Here is a 20806-nt window from a genome sequence, read left to right on the forward strand (position 1 = left end):
CCTAAAGGAACAGCATGCACACATACATGTACAACAGAGCTTTATGACAGACATCCTGTTTTTCAAGATGGAATTGGACTCTTTCTCTTGAACCCTACCCCGCTTTGCCCCAACCCCTACCCCTTTCCCCATCCCCTTCCCCCACCCCCTTCCCCTGGCAGCTAATACTAGCATTGACTCATCTCAAAGATTATCCTTGCTACATGCAGTCTCAACTGTACAAATCACTCTATCTCTGAACACTGTAATATTATCTTTCTGTCTGCCTTTAGTGAATAAACCCTAATCACAACCAAAACCTACTTGTTTAGTTAGTGCTGGTTGTTATTTCTTCACACGTTGAGTTCTCCATTAGTGTAGCCTTTGTCAAAGACTCTCTCACAATAATAATTGGAAGAGAGGTGAGCCGAAGGTCATCTCTGGAGACAGAAAGAAGCCACTACTGAGAGGCAAACCCTAACCAGGAGACCTTTTGTGCACCCATCACAACTTCTTTAATCTAATGCCTTTCAATTCAATCATTGTTGACCCATCACAACTTCTTTAATATATATTTTTAATACCAAATGTTGCTCCTGGCATTTGATAACAAAAATCACAACCAATCGGCCAAACTTTACTAGTTTTTAAGAAGCTAATGCATATATATACAATTTGCACTGACAGCCAAAGGACAACTCTATCAATGAAATTGATGGAAGCAACAAACTGAGCTTCATATTCAGATGTAGAGGTGGCATGTGCCTGGTTAGGAAAATGAAAAGAAAAAATTGCATTTGAATTGAGGGAATACAGCAATTAGTAGAACACATCAATAAAGGAAAATCAGACAACTACAGTGTAAATTCAAGAGTTACAGATTTTTAAAGCTAATAAAAGCTTTTAGAACTAAAACACTTTGTGATGCCACATATGAAAAATACATAAAGAAAATATAGAGAAAATTCAACATATTTTCACTCTTTTAGCGCAATGAAAGTTCACTTGTATCAGAAAGCAAGCGGCACATTACTCTTAAAGGGATGGTACAGTTTTGGTTGAGGTGGGCTTTCAGGATTCCGACATTTTTTGTGAGGTTATGAGAAACTTCTTATGAAATATGAACGAGCAAACCATTCTATTAAAGTGAGGATTTCAAAGGTTATTTGATGAAAATTGGTTTTGAAATGGCTGAGATGTCCAAGAACAAAGAGGTCCCAAGCGGATCCACCTTTTATAAAGACCGCTTTGTTTTACTCTCTTCTTTTTTTCTTTTTTTTTTTGATATCTCAATCATTTCAAAACCGATTTTCATAAAAATAAACTTTTAATTCCTCTAGGAATTGTATGCTCTTTAATAATATATCATAAGTGGTTCTACTTATCTTGCAAAAAGTTAAAATCTGAATCCCCCATCTCAACCAAAAACTATACCATCCCTTTAGCATATGTCAGTAAAAAGTTGAGGAAATATGTACTTTTTTGAAAAGTGAAATTTGTGGAATTCTCTTTTTATCATTTTCCACACTTGATTTCTCAAACTATAGTCTTCTCATCGAGCAATGGTCGCACCAAAACTTTTAAAATTCATAACTTTTCAGCTGAATGACTGATTTTCCTAAAACTTAGCAGATGTGTGATGCTAACATTGCTGCATTCACTCAATCTACATATTTATTTGGGTTTCATTCCCCTTTACTGCAAAAGCCTTCTTGTGGCTAATGAATAATTATCTTAATTGGAGATTTCAAAAGGTTCTGACACTGATGAGCCTGGCTTCAGATCGTTTTGCTGTTAATATGATTATCTGTGCTTATAAAAGCGTGAGGGACATTCAAAAAGATAGAAATGATATTCAAAAAGTAGAAACAATTCCCCGAAATGGTAGGGCATCAAGATATCCAATACATGCTTTTAATACCCTGCACAGATTAATTTTATTTGGCAAGGGATATGCAACACTATTCTTTATGAAATCAAACTCTCTTGCACAGGTCTTGCCATGGAAAGTCAGATTACTTTTGAGGATATCTTTCCCCATTTAGACTTTGTTTAAATGGTGTCTCCGGGTCTTATCAAAATCACAGTGGTTCATCATCAAAATCCCTTCATTTATTAATAAGTTAAGAGTGATACATGATGCCAAGGCTGTTTCACTTTTACCTAACTGCTGATCTTTTTTCAATATCCCCTTTAATCTACAGTGACCACTTTCTTTATGCAGCTTCTATAAAACCAAAAAAAAAAAAAAAGGAAAGACTAGAAATGTCGCTATGGCGACTGGTATGCCTCCGCCTTAATGCATGGTTCTCCTAATAGGTCTATAGTACAACGTCTTGGCAATGTGTGATGAGTTTCACATAATTGGCAAAATATTTAAATGACATGTTTGTCACAAATGTGTTGAATGTTCACTCTCCTTGAACTAGGTTTAATTGGATGGATGGCTATACTGCCTAAGAGTGCAGGTATTTGGGGATTTGTGGATTTCTACTTCACTTTTGACCCTTTTTTTATAAGTCTATGCATTGATTAAACTTTCAAGGTATGGAGAAAAAGTGTAATTTCACTATCAAATAGTAAAATTTGTGCATCTTAACTTGGCCTTTGACCCTGGAACTTTGACCCTATGACCCTAAAATTCCCAAGGGAATCACTGTCAGGTAGAACATGCATAGATATATGTACTAAGTTTCATGATGATACCTTGAGTCACTTTCGAGATATTGACCAAGAAATGAAATTTAGCACTTTCACTTCACCTTTGACCTTTGGGCAAGAAACTTCCAAGAAAATCTCTACTGGGTTATACATGTACATATCAAGTTTCAAGAAAAATCTGGCAAGTATTGCATTTAAATATGAGGGAAAAAGAGAAATTATGTAGAGTTGACCTTGACCTTTGACCAATGACCTTTGACCCCATGACCCCCACATTTCCTTGATAATCACTGCTAGTCAGTACATGCATATGTACTAAGTTCCATGAAGATAGCTTGAACCATTTCCAAGATATAGAGAAAAAAGTGAAATTTCAAGATTTTCACTTGACCTCTGACCTTTGACCTCATGACTTGAACCTCTCTCTCTGGAGAATCTTTATTTGGTATTACATGTATACACCAAGTTTCCAGAAAAAAACCTCCAGGGGGAAATAGTGCAATTTTGAGAACTTGACCTTGACCTTTTGACCTTTGACCTTGAGCATGTGCCCCCAAAAGTTGATAGGCACAACTTTGTCCACTCATGCATATACATACCCGGTCTCATTAGGATACCATAAATTGTTTTTTAGTTACGCTATCCACAAAATTCATTCCGGACGGACGGATGGACGGAAGGACGGACAACCCGAAAACATAATGCCTCCGGCGACACTTCGTGGCAGAGGCATAAAAAAAAAAAAAAAATGTGTTGAAAGGGGAAGTTTCTCCCCCCCTCCCTCAAAAAAAAAAAAAGAAAAAAGGGAAAAAATCAATGAATGCAGACAGATTAGTGAAACATATCAATGAAAGTTTGAGAAAAATCCGGCAATCCATTCATAGCTTTGGTTAATTCCACGTGCCGCCGTCATCTGCTCGGATGTCTCCACACCAATTTGTGATTTCACAGTAATATAGAGAAAATGTAAAATGAATTTCACAATATAGTAATCACTTTTCTAGGACATGGAAGAAGCACTTGGCCTAGCTTTGCCAGATGGTATGGATAATGATTTCTGCCTAAACTTATCTCATTTTAAAACAGATGATGGGAGAATACCGTCTCTTCATCAAAATGAAAAGGAAATGAGGGGGTGAAGCAATAATTTTTTCACTCAATTTCCATTTGAAATAAAAATAAGCAAGAATTTGATTTAATGATACCTAAAGATACTGATAATATAATTTGTCACCAATAAAAAGGTGACATTTCAAAATCCTGTGACTCTCATTTCCTACAATGAGGAATTTTTGATGCTACATTTGTATGTTTGTTCACAATGGCTGGATTTATTAAACATAAAATTGGAGGTGCATTTCTCGAAACATACCAAACCCTCACCCCAAAGGGAAGGCATGCACTGTGACGTACATCTTTTCTTCAGCTTGACAGTTTATGTTTGTGATATACCCAATGATGATAGCTCATAAAATGCTGCAGGGAAGTGAGAAGAGACTACAAACAGCCAAACCCAAATGAACTAGCAATATGCACCCTTAATTCTACTCATTGCATGAGCTTACTCTGTGGCGCTAGAGCAATCCTCACACACACAACTTGATTCCTTTCATTGAGGGACTCTGTTTAGATTCTGATGAACAGCACGACTTCCGAGCGAAAACTGTTCCTGTTCTTCTCTTTCATTCTCTGCTGCTTTCTATATCATCCCTCACACAACTACTACATTGCCACATATGCCTATTGTGGTGCTAAACTAGATCATATTACTGTGATATATATTTTTTGGCACACTGACACTTGTTTTGGTTTATCAAGCTCCTGAAACAAGAAAACAGAGAGCAAACATTTACCCGGCTTCCGCTATCATTTTTGTTATTTCACACTGATACATTCAAGCTTCTTTTTCAGTACATAAACTCTGTGACTTTGGTGTTTGTTTTCATCAAGAGATAAATGTTGAGCACAAAATGTATAAAGTGCCAACTATAGGGCTTTTTACACTTGTAAAATTTTGCTTAGCCCCGGACCAACGGTGGGGCTAAGGGGGGGGGGGGGGGGGGCCTTAGCCCCACCGTTGGTACGGGACTATCCTTAGCCCACTTTCTGTTTACACTCGTTTTTGTCAAAGTGGGCTAGCCCCACCGATAGTATGGTACTATCTGGCCCTGCAAAATAGCAGGGGTTAGCACCGCAATTGCGGTGCCAAGCAAGTGAGTGTAAACAGAACGAAAAAATAATCCTGGGCTAAGCGACGGAGACGAAGTCCGACCCTCAATGACCAATCAGAAACGAGGTAATCAAGTGCTGCCGGTGCGTGCGTGTACGTGTACAGTACACAGCGTAATTATGAATATTCATGTGGTTTGGAAAGTCCGGGGCTACGAAATACGAGTGTAAAAAAGGTCAGTTTTCTCCTTAGCCCCGGACAAGAGATAGTACGGGACTAATTGGCGAGTGTAAAAAGCTGAAAAAATTGGTACGGGACTAAAGATAGTCCTGGGTCAGAGAAAGTCCGGGGTTAAGAAACACAAGTGTAAAAAGCCCTTATGACTAAAAGCTGTTTTCGCTTTCATATTTTGTGCACATAAATCATGTGATTAAGAGTACTGTGCATGATCTCTTTTCATTTGATAGGCCAAAGGTATCATTCCTTTATTTTCACATCAAGGATAACAAAATATGAACAGAACAATCAAAATGATAGAAAACACATGTGTACAGTACAAACACTGGGATTTTGCAAACATAAGAAGAAGAGAAAAAAAAAGGTAAAGACTAATCACTGAACAGGGGGGCATTTCATGAAGCACTTTGCAAGACATTTGTTTTTCTGACATATTTGCTCTCAGCCAATCAGATGCAAGGATTTCAGTAGCTAACAGTTTGTCAGAAAAAGAAAAAAAAATCTGACAGAATGCTTCATGAAATGCCCCCACCCTAGTAAGGCCCCAGTGTTTGTTATCTTGACACAAATAATCCATGTTCATGCATTGAACATGGATCAAATGACCTTTAAAACTTTGTTCAAGCATGGTGTAACTGGGCAGATCACACGAGCTCAGTTTGATTTTCCAGCTTTAACAGTTAGTCAAAATAGAACTAAACTGTGAACATTATATAGAGTTCATTGGCCTTCTTACACTAAATTCTGGCCCCATTGCATGATATATCACATCCTACTCAGAATTATTTTTCTCTTTTTTATTCTCTTAAAGTTTCGATTCTGCAAAAAATTTGTGTGTGTTATGGCACACAAGGACTCATCAGTCAAGAGATTACAAAGAATATTTTCCAGTACTTGAGCGTAGGTAAGATCAGAGACGATATATATTCCCAAGATGACGGACACTTTCATCCTTGGTGAGGGGCGCTGGCTGGGAGACGGTGCCAATGAAAACACTTGGTGCTCGAGATCATTAAAGGCAAACATTTTCTCACGGACTCCACAACGGTTTGCCTCCAATCGCGGCTTGAGATTTCTTGCGACGCCATGTGGAACATCCACAGGATGAGCGCCGCTCTTATCAGTGTTTGTTCACGGCTCTCGCCTCGTGCTTACGGAGCATAAGGAGCTCCAGCGCAAGTGGAAATATTTTCATTGCAGAAATCGAGTCCTGTCTAAATAAGTTTCAAACTACATCGTTGAAGTATAAGTGGAGCACACAAAACTATCAACCGTTCTAGCACAATATATACAAACATGGCTCATTGTGCAATGAATGCCACATTGTTATGTACAACAAACTGTCTTCTCATACTTTCTTCAATCATGCATTTATGAATACTATTTTTACTTTCAACAATGTTGTGTATTGTCAAAAGATACTGCCTTCACAATTTTTTCTCTACCACAAAATGATAATTTCTTTTTCTTTCTGAGCAACTGAATTGCTATGGGAAACACACTTTAATATCCTAATAATGAATACTTAAGAATGCAAGAGCCATTGTTGAAAATACATAATGTACACATGGACAAAGAGTGTCACTTTTCATACAGACTTTAATAGTTATTGTTAAAGGAGATGCCAAGTTTCAAGTGTGCCACATTAGATTTTGTGTGTACAAACACAGTTACCATGAACTTAAGATGGGTCGAGAGATTAAGACCCATTACAATAACATATTACTGAGTGGAATGACAAGGATGTCCAGGTTTACATATCCTCCATTAAAGCTTCACTTGATATACCACATCCGGAGTTCAAATGACTTCTCGGGTATTAAAAGACCACGCTAGGTTCAAACATAATTTTCATAGAACAGGACAAAATGCAGAATGGAATGGTTGAAGGTTCACTGAGATCAAACAAGAAATAAGATTATTAAAATTCATGAAATTCTTCCGTCGAGATGTTTTCATTGCAACTGATTGACAAATTGCCCTACATCGACGTAAATAAGCACTGAATTGATCAGTGTTTTAGTAGTAGCCATGATAAAAAATCATGGGCGAACATACTCCAGTAGGATTCGAACCTACGACCTCCTGATCTCGGGACAGGCGTCATCTCCACTATAGACCACCGAGCTTTCGCCCGGCAGCAAGTGTTGGTTCTAATCCTTCTAATCGGGTACTACATAATTATTCAAATTCATGAAATTCTTCCATTGAGATGTTTTCAATGCAACTGCACAGCTGCATGCTATAAGGATTAGAACCAACACTTGCTGTTGGGCGAAAGCTCGGTGGTCTAGTGGAGATGACGCCTGTCCGGTGATCAGGAGGTTATAGGTTCGAATCCTACTCGAGTGTGTACGCCCATGATTTTTTATCATGGCTACTACTAAAACACTGATCAATTCAGTGCTTATTTACGTTGATGTAGGGCAATTTGTCAATCAGTTGCAATAAGAAATAAGATAGAACGGAATTTTGAAGATTTATGTGTTTACACGGAACAGCATTATCACAAAACTACACATGTGTAAAAACTCCTTGTAAAAATTTTCATGCATGTGGAAATTTCTGATTTTACAGTACTCTGTGTCACAAAGTCACCCATGATATGTATAGTTCCTCTTTAAGTTTCTCTTTAAACTTGAAAAAATCTGGATATTCTGCATATGTGCAATACTTACGTGCGAATTATCTGTGTATTGTTCATGTAACGAGTCGGTGAACGAGTCCCCTCTTCTCCGGCTCATCAGACCCCCCGGTGAGGCCGAGTACTGCTGCAGGTGACCCGGAGAGCTCTTTCGCCTACTCCGCAACGGTTTGCCCGTGTTGTGCTTTCGCATCGACTCCTTTTGCACGATGTCTGCCAACAGCTCCTGTTGCCCCGGCAACAGCCTCCCCTGGTCTGGAGCCTCACCCTGTTGATACAGAGTGGGAAGAGGGATGGAATGAACAAAAGAGAACAACGGAAAACAATGAAAAGGATTAGACAGAGGATATGAGAGTTATTGATGAGCAATTGGATTGTTATGTTACAGCTCTTAAAGGCTGTGTTCCTTCTCACAAGCTATACAGTCAGGTTCAAATATATTTAACCCATGGAAGACTGACTGATTTTGCTTCAATACCTATTTCCCATAGACTCCTGCCCAAGTATACTTGGGACATGTCCTCAACGGGTTAAAGCAAACAGGGGTCAGATTGAACTGTGCCACAACAAGACGGACCACGCCAAGGTGGTGAATGGTGTAGTTCTGTTCAGGGAGCATTCAGTCTCCTCTGCTGAGGCACGCCTTCTGAGGCATTTTTGTGGACACCTTGCCAAAAAATGTCTGCAGAGTTTTGTGAAACTTTATCATTCGAGGAAATTAGCACATATCACGTCATATTCCCTCAATTACTTATAATTTCTTAAGTCCTGTCACAGGGCAAACCATATTTTGCTTCAAGTGCTTTCCTATATCTGCAGTTATTGGATGACCTCCTGTGTACCCATATTTACGTTAAAAATTTACTCACCATTGAGAAAGAATCAACTGGTAACTACATTACTTTTTTCAATTGAACATATGTGACCCGCTACAACAAAAGGATCCGAAAGTCGGGGGAGGACAATTTTTTGAAAATGACATGACATTATTCCCTTACTCTTCTACCTTGATTTCATATATAGCACAACTCATAAAAGTACTCGGTTGCGGAGATATTGATGATTTTATTAGCTCATGTCAAGTGGCTGAGGAAATCAGAGTTTCAAGAAAAAAAACGCCTTGAAAGTTTTCCTTCCGACACTAACATGATCAAGGGGAGGCGAGACAGTTTTCACCGCTTGACAATAGAAGGTATGCTCCGCGATGTTCATTCAAGCTTAGCGTCAGCGGTCTACGCACGACCAATCAGCAATCAGGATGCCACGCACTGACCAATAATATCACTCCCTCGTTGCTAGGGGCGGAGTCTAATTGCGGTGCTAAATCCAAATCTTTGAACACGTTTCTGTTACGTTGAAAGTTGGAAAATCATGGCCCAGAAAAATGCTAATTTCTTGCCTTTCATTTGATCATTTAGCTTCAAAATTTCGGCAGATAATAAACAAAACATTAGACTACAAAATTATGTCAAAAACAGAAATCTGATTGTTTTGACCAATTTTGATGATGCGACTTCAAACTCGATTTCCTCGGCTCAGCCGTCAACGACTTTAGGATCCTTTTGTTTTTGCGGGTCACATACTGTTGTCATGTACAACACATGACGAATGTAGACAAAACAAAACAAAATCCAATAATTACTTATCTTAATGTGTTGACTCAAACAACAGCTTAAAATGACAATCTGTGTACTAAAATCATACACAGGCTCAACACTGGGATGCATTTGGTCTGCTTTGCATTGTGCCAGGGCATTATGGTACATTTCACTTTGGCAACACAGTGGACCACCGTCAGCTCCAGTCTGCGAAAATGTCACGAGGCGAATATTTCTTGCTTTACAGTATGCCCCAGCTCCAACTCCGGTTTGTTCTTCCATGCTTTGAAATCTTGAGTCTGAACGCACCCTGAGGTGATGAGTGACAGTGATCATTATCAGTTAAATGTCACTCTTGCAATGGGAACACCCCTCCCCCCCCCCCCCAGAAAAGCTGTTCAACCATGGACTTGTTCCCATGCACCTTGCACATTATGTACACACTGTCTCATTAGGACAGGACCTGTTTGAATTTTACAGTTCACCGACCTCTGCACTGAAACTTTTGTGAGCACTTCAAATGATGTTGACTAGTTTCACTGCTTTTTAACTACAGTCTATAACTGAAAAGAAATGCACCATCAACCTCAACCTACAGGACTGCCAATCTAGCTGTAGATCAAACATTGTACTGATGCACATTGAAAAAGCAAACAAACAAACATTATTTTCAAGACCCAAAAATCACATTCTCCTCTTAAAAAAAAAAAAGGAAAAAAGAAGAAGAAAAGAAAAAAGGAAATTGCACATCATACTATGCAAGCTGCAGCATATTTCTTCAATAAATTCTACAAAGAAAAAAACACTCATTTTGGACAAAGAAAATAAAAATGCATATCATACCCTAGTTGGCAGCTGGGTCTATCATGCAACTTTCACTGTTTATTATTAGAAAAATCTTACAGGAGTAGGCCTCATTCCCAGGTTGGGAAATGAAGTATGACAAATCCAAAGTTATGACACATTCCACCCACAAGTCTCTGCAGTGCCTTCCAGTGCCTTGCAAAGAAAGCGCAGAGCTCTACCGCAGTCCGCACATCTCTACACAACATTTTTCAGTCCTTGTCATTTCTTTTTTTATCAGGACTAACAGATGTTCAGCTACATGAACGGTCTAAACCCTGACACTTGTGAGCATAAACAAATAGTAGGCTTGCTAAGGGCGAAAAAAGGGTTGATCGCTGCATTTTATAGTACAAATGTCCTATTTGGCACACACGTTCCTCGGTACAAATAGAATTATTTCATCTAAAGAGACAATCTGTATCTATGCAAATAAGCCTTCATTTGCATAATTTATGCAAAAAAAAACATATAAAAATTATTAAAAAATATATGTGCAGCCAGCAGAAATACCTAATTTGGTAGAAGTATTCGATAGAAAATGTGGAAACAATTCCTGCAAAAATTGATGTCATACCTATGTAAATAAACATAAAATTTGCATAATTATGGGAGCTATGCAAATTGATTTGTAAACAATGAAACCCCCCTTAAAGCTCATCCTAGATAGACATAACCCGTTAGAAAAATTCTATGAAACAAAATGAGAAAATAATTTGAATAATTGAACCATCTTTATCAGCTAATTTACATAATTACTAAAGAAAATGAAGTAAAAACATTATTTTTAACGTTTTCCTTACACTATAAGAACTGCATTTTGTGATAAAAACTACCAAAGTAGTATGTATATCCTTTGTTAGTAAAAAAAAAAAAAATGGTTAGTAATAACAAAACACTATTTCTCTATGCAAATACCACCTAATTAGCATATTGTGCATATTAAAGCCCGAACGTAGCAGATGTCAATGGTCAAGGTCGCCTTAAGAAATTGTATCAGTTTACGCGATAACTCAAGACTGGATTAAGCAAATTTCACCAAATTTAGTCCAAGGATGACGTTTGATGGGCAATTAATTAATCTGTTTTTAAGTAAAATCGGCAAGAGGTCAAAGGTCAAAAAGTTCAAGGTGAATACCAAAACTTCATTGTTTCCCCCATATCTATGCATTGCCTGAAGGTATTTTCTTGAAACTTAGTGACTGCTTACATGTGCTACCAAAATAAGATTCTCCAGAGAGTTTGAGGTCAAGAGGTCACAGGTCAAAGGTCAGGTGGAAATGTTAAAATTTCACTTTTTCTTCTCTGTATCTCGCAAATGGATCATGGTGTCTTCATGGAACCTGGTACTGGCAGGGATTTTCTGGGGAATTTAGCGGTCATTTGTCGAAGGTCAGAGGTCAAAGATCAAGGTCAATTGGGCCCTCAAAATTTCACTATTTCCCTCATATTTTGCAATGCTTGTAGGATTTTTCTTGAAACTTAATATATTATACAAGTATTACCTAATGGGGATTCTATGGGAAATTTCCTGCCAAAGGTCAAAGCTCTGATGACAGCGCTATATTTCACTTTTTCTTTCATATCTTGAATGTGAATCAAGGTATCATGAAACTTAGTACATATGTGTGTGCATGTTCTACCTGACAGTGATACCCTTGTTGATTATCGGAAAATGTTAAGCCCTCCCCTCTCAAGTGTTTTTGTTTCCTCTTGAAAAGCAGGAAAGGACACGGAATTCAGTGACATGGTATAGTCATCACTGTCATTGCATTTGATATATGGGTCGCATGAAAGTTAATCTTGATGCACACAATAACCTCTGACATTCTTACCTTTTACATTTTTACCTGTGTATTTTTTTGTTTTTAATTTTAACCTCTGACATCTTTACACAAAACCAGTTAACCAAGTTATTATTTTTTTTTTTTTAAAAAAGCTGCAAGATCATGTAGGTCATGATCATCTATACAGGTATTAGCTGGTCTGTGGTGGAATATAACATTCTTTGGACCGCCAGGGAGTTACATTATCCCAAGGGAAAACAATGACAACCAGGGAGAATATGACATTAACGATCCTCATAAATAACAGTAGCATGTGACGATCTGTTGACAAATCATATCCTAAAAATTGTAGAGGTCATCTAATATCCTCTTTTATGACTATGAACATATTATTTCTGCATTGATTTACTGCAGAAATTGACTGATTTTAAGTCAGAGACTAAGATTATTTGACTTAAAGTATACCATCTCCTATATTGTTCACATGACAATATTTGCATAAATTATTGCCTTACCAAAATGTTATTGTGTAAAAATTTCCCAGCATAGTTTCCATGCCATAGCAGCTCATAGTACTGAGGGAACTTTTTTTTTCAGAAACAGACTTTGTTTCTATCTCAAGCTTGTAAGTTCTTAATGTGTGCAGATACCCTAGAGGCTTACATCCGCATAATTTGCACAGGTTTATAATCAGTTTGATGTAAAAAGCCTCTTATTCGCTTGGTTGCCTACAAAATACAATGAAAATCAGAATTCACACTTTCACTATGGTAGTGTTTTTTGCAATGATTTTCCAACCATGACCTCAGTTGTGTACTGTTTTGAAGGGGAAAACAATCCTTTTGTAAGCAATATTGTTCCGATTTGCATCTGTTGCTATGTAGGCCCTACTGTTATATTTTCATAATCATATCTAAAGAGTGTCACTACCGATTGCTATTTTTCCCACCCTGCAAAGCATTTATGCAATGAGGGAAAATTGATAGTAAAAATTATTTCAAAGATCAATATGTTTCAAAATTTCACGTCTTGTATACTTATTCATGATTTATGCATTAAATGCCTAAGTTAATTAAATAATATGGAAAAAATTTAAGCAACTGAAAAGTCTTGGTGTGAGAATATTGTCTTATCCTATTAGCTTTTTGGATATTAAGTTCAAAGCGATTTAAGACATTGTCACATTATTGCATTTTGTTTGTTCTGATTATCTATATGTAGGTATTGATATGCATATTATGCAAATAACAGGTTGTTTGCATAGAGACAGTTTGTCTCCTTAGATGACTCATTTACGTTTGACCCAAGGGACATCCATCCCAGGTTCAAACTTTGTACTACAAGGTCCAGTGCTTAATCGATTAGAAATTCTTTCAAAAATGCAGATTTTTGAACAATAACTTGCATAATTATGCAAATTTTATGTTTATTTACATAGGTATGAAATTAATTTTTGCAGGAGTTGTTTCCACTTACTCTATAGAATACTTCTACCAAATTAGGCATTTCTGCTGGATGCAAATATAATTTTTTACAATTTTCGTATGTATTTCTGCATATATTACGCAAATTAAGGCTTATTTGCATAGATACAGAGTGTCTCTTTACATGAAAATTTTTCAATTGCCCTAGGGAACATCTCTGCCAAGTAGGACATTTGTACTAAAAAATGTAGCATTTACCCCCTTAGCAAGTCTACTAAAAGTTCTTTACATTATACATACTAGCCGTCATCACGGAGGCGGGACTGCTCTCGATGTCACTACAGAGCAAGAACCACATCAAAAATAATCTTCAATGACACACAATCCCCTATAGGTTCTAAATTAATCCCTTATCAATATTTACTACTTTCATGTGGATATCATATAACATCTCCATATTGTCTCCTTAAATCGCCTTCCTTATCTGTTCATTGCATTTTCTTCTTTCCAATTACACTTTCAAATTAAGATGTAATAAAGCCAAAGACACTTGTTAAAGAATGTCACTTTTGAATCTGCACAGCAAAATAGAACTTCTATTCACTCACAGATCTTTCAAGATGGATGATTCCTGTGCTTGACTTCTCCTGAAGTTGATTGCTGATTGATTTGAGAAGGTACAATATCAATGGAGTCATGATCACATGACCAAATTGGCTGCCTTGAAGAACCCTTACATTGAAGTATCAGGTGATTTACAAGCAATTTTTTTTTTTTTTTTTTTTTGGGGGGGGGGGGGGGTTCTTATTATTTGCTAGACTTTTGCTCAAAAAACCTTAAACAAGTCTGCATGCCTCTTTTGTCAATAGTGTCATTGCCAAAATCAAGTGATCTCTTTTTCTTCAGAGACATGTGATATCTATGTATACACTTGTACGAAGCCAGCCAATTGCATACCGTTGCATGCAAATCCTGTTTGGATAGATGCAGTTACAAAACATGAGTCGGTCTTTAACATGGTGATTTATGATCTAAAAAGTTAAAGGGATCGTACAGTTTTGGTTGAGACCTAATTTCAGGTTTCTAACATTTTTACCCACACTTATAATGATCGCTTTGTTTTACTTTGTTTTTTGATGTTTCAGACATTCCAAACTCGATTTTCATCAAATATACTTTGAATTCCTCTTAAAATGGTATGCTCTGTACTATATCATATAAAGTGTTTTCTTGGTATCTCGCAAAAAGTTAAAAGCCCAATTCTCATCTCCACCAATACTGTACCATCCCTTTAAAGCCCAAGACCATCACAAAGAATTCATAATAGTGAGAAGACAGAGAACTTAGCAAAATATCACCAAAACAAACATGAATGATATGTATAATTGATGTACACTTGTAATGCATACCATTGCTAATTTCAAGTTCTAAACCTCTAAACAAAAATGCAAAATTGTGGCAAGGTCATTATCAAAATTTTTAAATGGCTAAAGTTTACTTTAATTTTTCTCATCCACATTGCTGAAATCACAGTCCCTAAAAGTTTATACCAAAGCAGAGACATTTGATACCTTCACAAACAGACGCAGATTTCAGACTTGGCATGAAAATTTGCCCGCAAGTATGACTTTGCGTGTGAGTGGGTTTTTTTTTTTGTGTGTGTGTGTGTTGTTGTTGTTTTTGATGTTGTTGTTTAATCATACTTCTCCTTTTTTTTTTTTACCCTGCAGATTCTGCATCAACAACATATGGACTGAGGCAGGGCCAAGATAAGCTCACCATGTAAAAAACACATCATGATAGATGCTCTGTAACATAAAAGTGGATTTTGTCCAATATGTGCTATCGAAGACATTTAAACAAACATGTACAAAAACAGTTAACAAGAAATGGCTGCTTTCATCCACATGAATGCTTGATATGAAGTTGACCCTTGCTATTCATCTATTTTGCCATGACACAGAAGAAAAATAAAGCTTGGAATTAAATGTGAAGGGTTCGAAATGACACCTATGTTAAAGACATTATTTACCATTTATAGATGAAACAAAAACCCATCTTTAGTGCTTCAAGATAGTTCTCAAATGTGAATTAAGGGATAGAAATAACCAATGTAAAAATTGTATCCATTATAATTAATGCTATTACAAGTATTGTTAGATACACAATATGTGAACAATTTACCTTTATTAAAATTGTTTCTAGACTTAACTGTCTACAGTTATGGTTTAGAGAGAAAAATAGTGATATCTCCTTATATTTTAGGTTTTATTGCAAAGTTTTATATGGTAAGGTGTTTTGTGATATGTCACACTGCATCAAACGTGATAACTCAAAACATTTTTTAAATCAAATTTAGCAACCAGATAACTGGTAAAGTTTAATTCAAAACAAAATACAGCGCTTGCTCATATAAGTGAGTGTTTCTTTCACTTCTTTCTGTATAAAATATTAAAAGAGATATAGTCTTTAGCAAAGTGTACTTTTATGTTCACTTTTCAGAAACTCCCACAACCAGTCATGGGCTCTCTGTATACACAGATGAATTAACTCCAAATATTCTATTTAAGTTCTTTATGCTCACTCTAACATTCTAACTACAACTTTCCAGTTGTACTAGGACTCTTTAAAAGTACTTAAACCCATTTCCGGGTGCATTAACCTTAATGCAGTTTGTAGCTTGGCATTCAATATGTTAATCACAGGTTTGGGGACATCTCAAATGTGATGTGTTGCTAGGGAGACAGATAATCGTAACCTTAGAATGGCCACTTGGGTAGCATGTGATGGCTGTATAAGCTTTTTTTTAAAAAAAAGTTTCTGTCTTGCCATAAAGCAAAAGCAGTCTGCACTTCAAAAGGCTCAGGAATTCAATCAAATGAAAACAAAACCATAACAAAGAGTACGTCAATTGTATTGTACTTCCTGTCTAGATCCTGTCAATACCGATACAGAATGACCGTGTGAGGCATTACAAGTTTTAATACAAGTTACGAAAGTGAAATTCAACCTTTCCTGAGTGCTTTTTAAAACAGTATTCAATTCAAGGTTGAACTGAGTCAGTTCTAATGCTAAAATGAAAAAAAAAAAAAAATCAGGAAATGTCCACACAATCTCTCATTATACTTGTTAGTCGATCTACTGAAATTTGATGTGCACTATCTGAAAAGCATTCTTATAATACTCACTTTAATTTTTTGTTTATGAAGTGAGCACTTCTGGAGAAAAGAGAGTTACAGTACATTACATCCTCCAATGCATTGAACATACATTGTAAAGAGCACTTTCACACTGGAAAGAAATCTAATTTGTGAATGTGTTTAGAAACACATTGCACCAAATGCCTGTTTGCAGTCTGAACAGGGTCCAGTCTTAAAGCATGACAGAGGAGGTGGGGATATAAACTTGTCTCTTTTCCCACGTTAAAAACAATGTACATACATGTACACTTCAGGGCTTGACCAGCACCTGTAGCAATACTGTTCCTGCATAGTTGCATGCACACCTTATAGAACATACGATACAGCATTATGAACACACATAGGGCCTACTTAATACATAACTTCATACAGTAAAGATACATAATACTAATAGACTATATAGCATTAAGCCAAAATCACAAGTTTGACCAGTATGGAAAATTATTGTTACACGGAATGTCATTGGCAACTGGTGATCACTGAATCGACTAACTTCAGTCAGGGAGGTCACCTCCCTGCTTCAGTCTATACACTGTAACATGTTTTATTAGACACACACAGTTCAAGCTGGAGTACAATCAACTTCTTTCGTAAGTCTGACAGGGGTAAACCCCTCAGATTAAGCCCTGAAGAGGTGTACAGCTACTTATTGCCGCAGTATTTGTTTGTGTAGGAATTTGTGACCTGACACTAACTCTATTGTGTGTGCTTTTCTCACCATGTACAATTACACTAGGAAAGTCTGCTGGGGTGTGACTGCAGGTACCATGTAGGTGGTTCTCCCTGACAGAGAAGGTAAACAAACTACGTTTGTATACAGCACTGGCCTGAACATGGTAAAAAAAAAAACAGCCTGGTTTATGAATACCATGTATTTTCTTCTTCCACACAGTTTACCTATGGAAAATCTAAAGCAAGCATGCATATTTAAAGGACAAATTATTTGAGTGTTCCTTTAAAATGGCCGGCCAACTTAGCAACAGTTGCTGTATTTTAATACTGCAAAAGAAAATCAATAGTGAACCTAAACATTGTAGGAAGTTGGGGAAAGTGATTGCTTTCACTTGGAATTCGAGCAAACTGCCAAAAACTGCACAACACGAGCAAACATGGAAATTTCTGCATGTTTCAGTTCCATTATTAAGCTGATTATTATCTCAAGTAATATATGAATGTACTTCTGACAGACCATTTGATAATAGAATCTCCTTCTCCTCAAACAATGGCAAGGATGAGGGTTAATGGAAATTACTCACAGCAGTAACATTGATGAGTCACGCTAGTTTCTATGTCATACATGGGACATATACGAGGTTTGGGATACACGTTGTCCCCTTCCTCACACATCAGGTCTTTTTCTCCGACACCTTCCAATAGGCATCAACCAAAACATTTCACAAAAATAATTCTTTGGTATCAAGACAGCACATACAAATCCACTCTTGAAATTGAGGGGGTACAAAGCTTGGTAATGGAACTTTAATACAGTAATGTAAAGAATGCAGAGTCACACGAATCCATACTTATGCATGCAGCAATGATAAGAAAAAAGGTCAATGAACAGTATGAACAATGCAAATGAATGTATTGTTAGTTTATCCACATGTATCATATTCTACAGATATTGCCTTCTCAGAGGTACAGTGTAATATAAACACTTCACATTCCCACAGGTGTTATTCCTCAAGATACATTGTATTTTATTTTGCTGAACCACACAGCCCTGAAGGAAAATATTGTCTCAAGGGAAAAATATCATGTGAAGGGGAAAATACAACACCCAAGAGACTGTCAAATGTTATATCACAGGATAGACAAGGCAATACTTGTTATAAATACCATATGCTCAACATACAAAATTGAAGTAATATATACCTCGTTTCATTCTAGCCTCGGTCACCAGCCGGTCAAAGTCTGGAACTATATTGCCTGACGTGACATCACTGCAGGCAATATAATGCAGTACTGTTCTAAGTCATGTGATTGCATCACGACCAATCACTGACCAGTATTTACGCAGACCATTTAACAAATATTATAAAACACTTAATGTATGCACTTAGATAGCTATACATAAAGTGAGGAGTATACCGTTGAGCATATTGTTAACAGACACCTTTTTCTTCATTTACATTGCACCCTACATACCTACTAATCACAAAGAAAATTATACTGGTTCTTTGATTTCTAAACAGTGCCCTCCGAAAAAAAAACCCAACAAAACAAAACCAACAGTCAATTTGGTCAAGGTTCAATGTCAACATATTCTTCTAGATAAGTTACATGGACAATATATTTCCTGCATAGTCTATTGCGAGAATCAGCAAGTTTCCATGCATACAGCAGGCCTGCATACACTGTAGGTACCAAACAATAGCAGAGATATCCAGCTGTGTACAATTCATGTCACAAACTGGTTCCCACTGGCACATACAGAGCAGATGCTTGTGAAAACCTGAGAGTACAATGTAAAGATATTAAATGACTACTGTTATGAATCCTACTGGTACATATGTATGCAAAATGAAACCAGCCAATAATGTCTTTACTGACTTTGTTCAAAATCATCCAATATACAGCATATTGCATATTGCATGCAGTCTCCGTTTAAAGGGATGGTATAGTTTTGGTTGAGATGAGGTTTCAGGTTTCTAACTTTTTTGTACAGTAAGATAATGAGAAACCTCTCCTGAAATATAAAAGAGCATGTACATGTAGGCCTAATACTTTAAACAGGAATTTAAAGTTTATTTGATGAAAATTGGTTCTGAAATGACCGAGATATCCAAAACAAAGCGATCCTACTAAAAAGGTTGGACCCACCTTTTATTAGGATTGCTTTGTTTTACTTTGCTTTTAGATATCTCAGCCATTTCAAAACCAATTTTCATCAAATAAACTTTTATTTCCTCCTAGAATGGTATGCTCTGTTTACATTTCATAGAGTGGTTTCTAGGTACCGGGTACTGTAAAAGTGGAAATTTTCGCGGTGTTGAAATTTTCGCACATTTCGCGCAACCAGAAACAAGCGCGAAAATAAAAGCACACATATATTTTTGCATGCTGTATGTTCCAGTGGTTGATGTCTTGATTCCGCAGAATTAAAAACATGTGAAACACTTTTCGTCTGGCCAAGCGCAAAAAATTAGTCGCGCGAAAATATCCACTTTTACAGTATCTTGCAAAAAGTCAAAAGCTGAATCCCCGTCTTGACCAATACCATACCATCTCTAATCACCAGGTAGTGTCTGGCAGAGCATTTCTTACCCGATAAAGCGAAGTACCCAATTAGGCAGAGAGTAAATCTTGAATCAGTTTCTTGGTCTCATCTATCATAGAGTTTGTTGCTGTTGTCTTGTTTTGGTCACAAATGACAATCAACACTGTGTGTGCATGTGCATATGTGACCCGCTACAACAAAAAGGTCCTAAAGTCGCGCACGGTCGAAGCCGTGAAAATCGAGTTTGAAGTCAGAGCATTAAATTTGGTCAAAACTTACGATTTTCTGATTTTGATATATTATTGGAGTCTAACATGTCTTCTATCATCTGTCGAAATTTTGAAGCAAAATGATCAAAGGAAAGACCAAAAAATAGCGTTTTTCTGAGCCATGTTTTTTGGCGTTTCAACGAAGCAGAAACTGGTTCGAAAATTTGGATTGAGCGCCACAGATAGGTTCCGCCCCTAACAACGACCAGGGTGATCTCATTGGTCAGTTTGCTGCTTGCTGCTAACCGAAGCGTGAAGCCCGCACACTGCCAGTCGATTGGTGCGTGCGGGCGGGGTGCGCTACGCTCAGCCGCTTCTCACATCCTGGTCACTGATTGGTTTGTGAGGAGAGCGCCGACGCTGATGTGCTTGAATGAACTCTTCGGGGGTTGCTAGGGCTTACCTTCTGTTGTCCAGAGGTGAAGACCGACTTGCGTGTCCCTTGATCGCGATTGCGTCGAAAGGAAGACTTTTAGGGTGCTTTTCTCGAAACAGTAATTTTCCAGACGTCTCGACATGCTCTCTTTTAAACATCGATATCTCCGCAGCCGATTATTTTTTATAAAATGTGTTATATATCAATTTAAAGCAGAAAGATTAGGGGATTATATCATGCAATTTTCAAATAATCGACCTCGCCCGACTTTAGGATCATTTTGTTGTAGCGGGTCACATATGTGTGCGAATTGTCACACACACGCACACACACTCACACACACATATTCTTATACTCTACACTTAGGTCCATACCATGTAGTTCATATTTAGGGAGCC

At 37.2% G+C, this 20806-nt stretch overlaps 1 protein-coding gene across 1 annotated transcript in view; it reads right to left on the minus strand.

Moving 5' to 3' along the window:
* LOC140230761 (uncharacterized) overlaps nucleotides 1-20806 on the minus strand; it is an 81313-nt gene that overhangs the window by 36808 nt on the left and 23699 nt on the right. The window contains exon 5 of the mRNA XM_072310900.1: nucleotides 7726-7959. Coding sequence (XP_072167001.1) covers nucleotides 7726-7959 — 234 coding nt within the window. The remainder of the gene's footprint in view (nucleotides 1-7725; nucleotides 7960-20806) is intronic.

The sequence above is a fragment of the Diadema setosum genome, chromosome 7 (genome assembly GCF_964275005.1).
Source record: "Diadema setosum chromosome 7, eeDiaSeto1, whole genome shotgun sequence".
Lineage (NCBI taxonomy): Eukaryota > Metazoa > Echinodermata > Echinoidea > Diadematoida > Diadematidae > Diadema > Diadema setosum.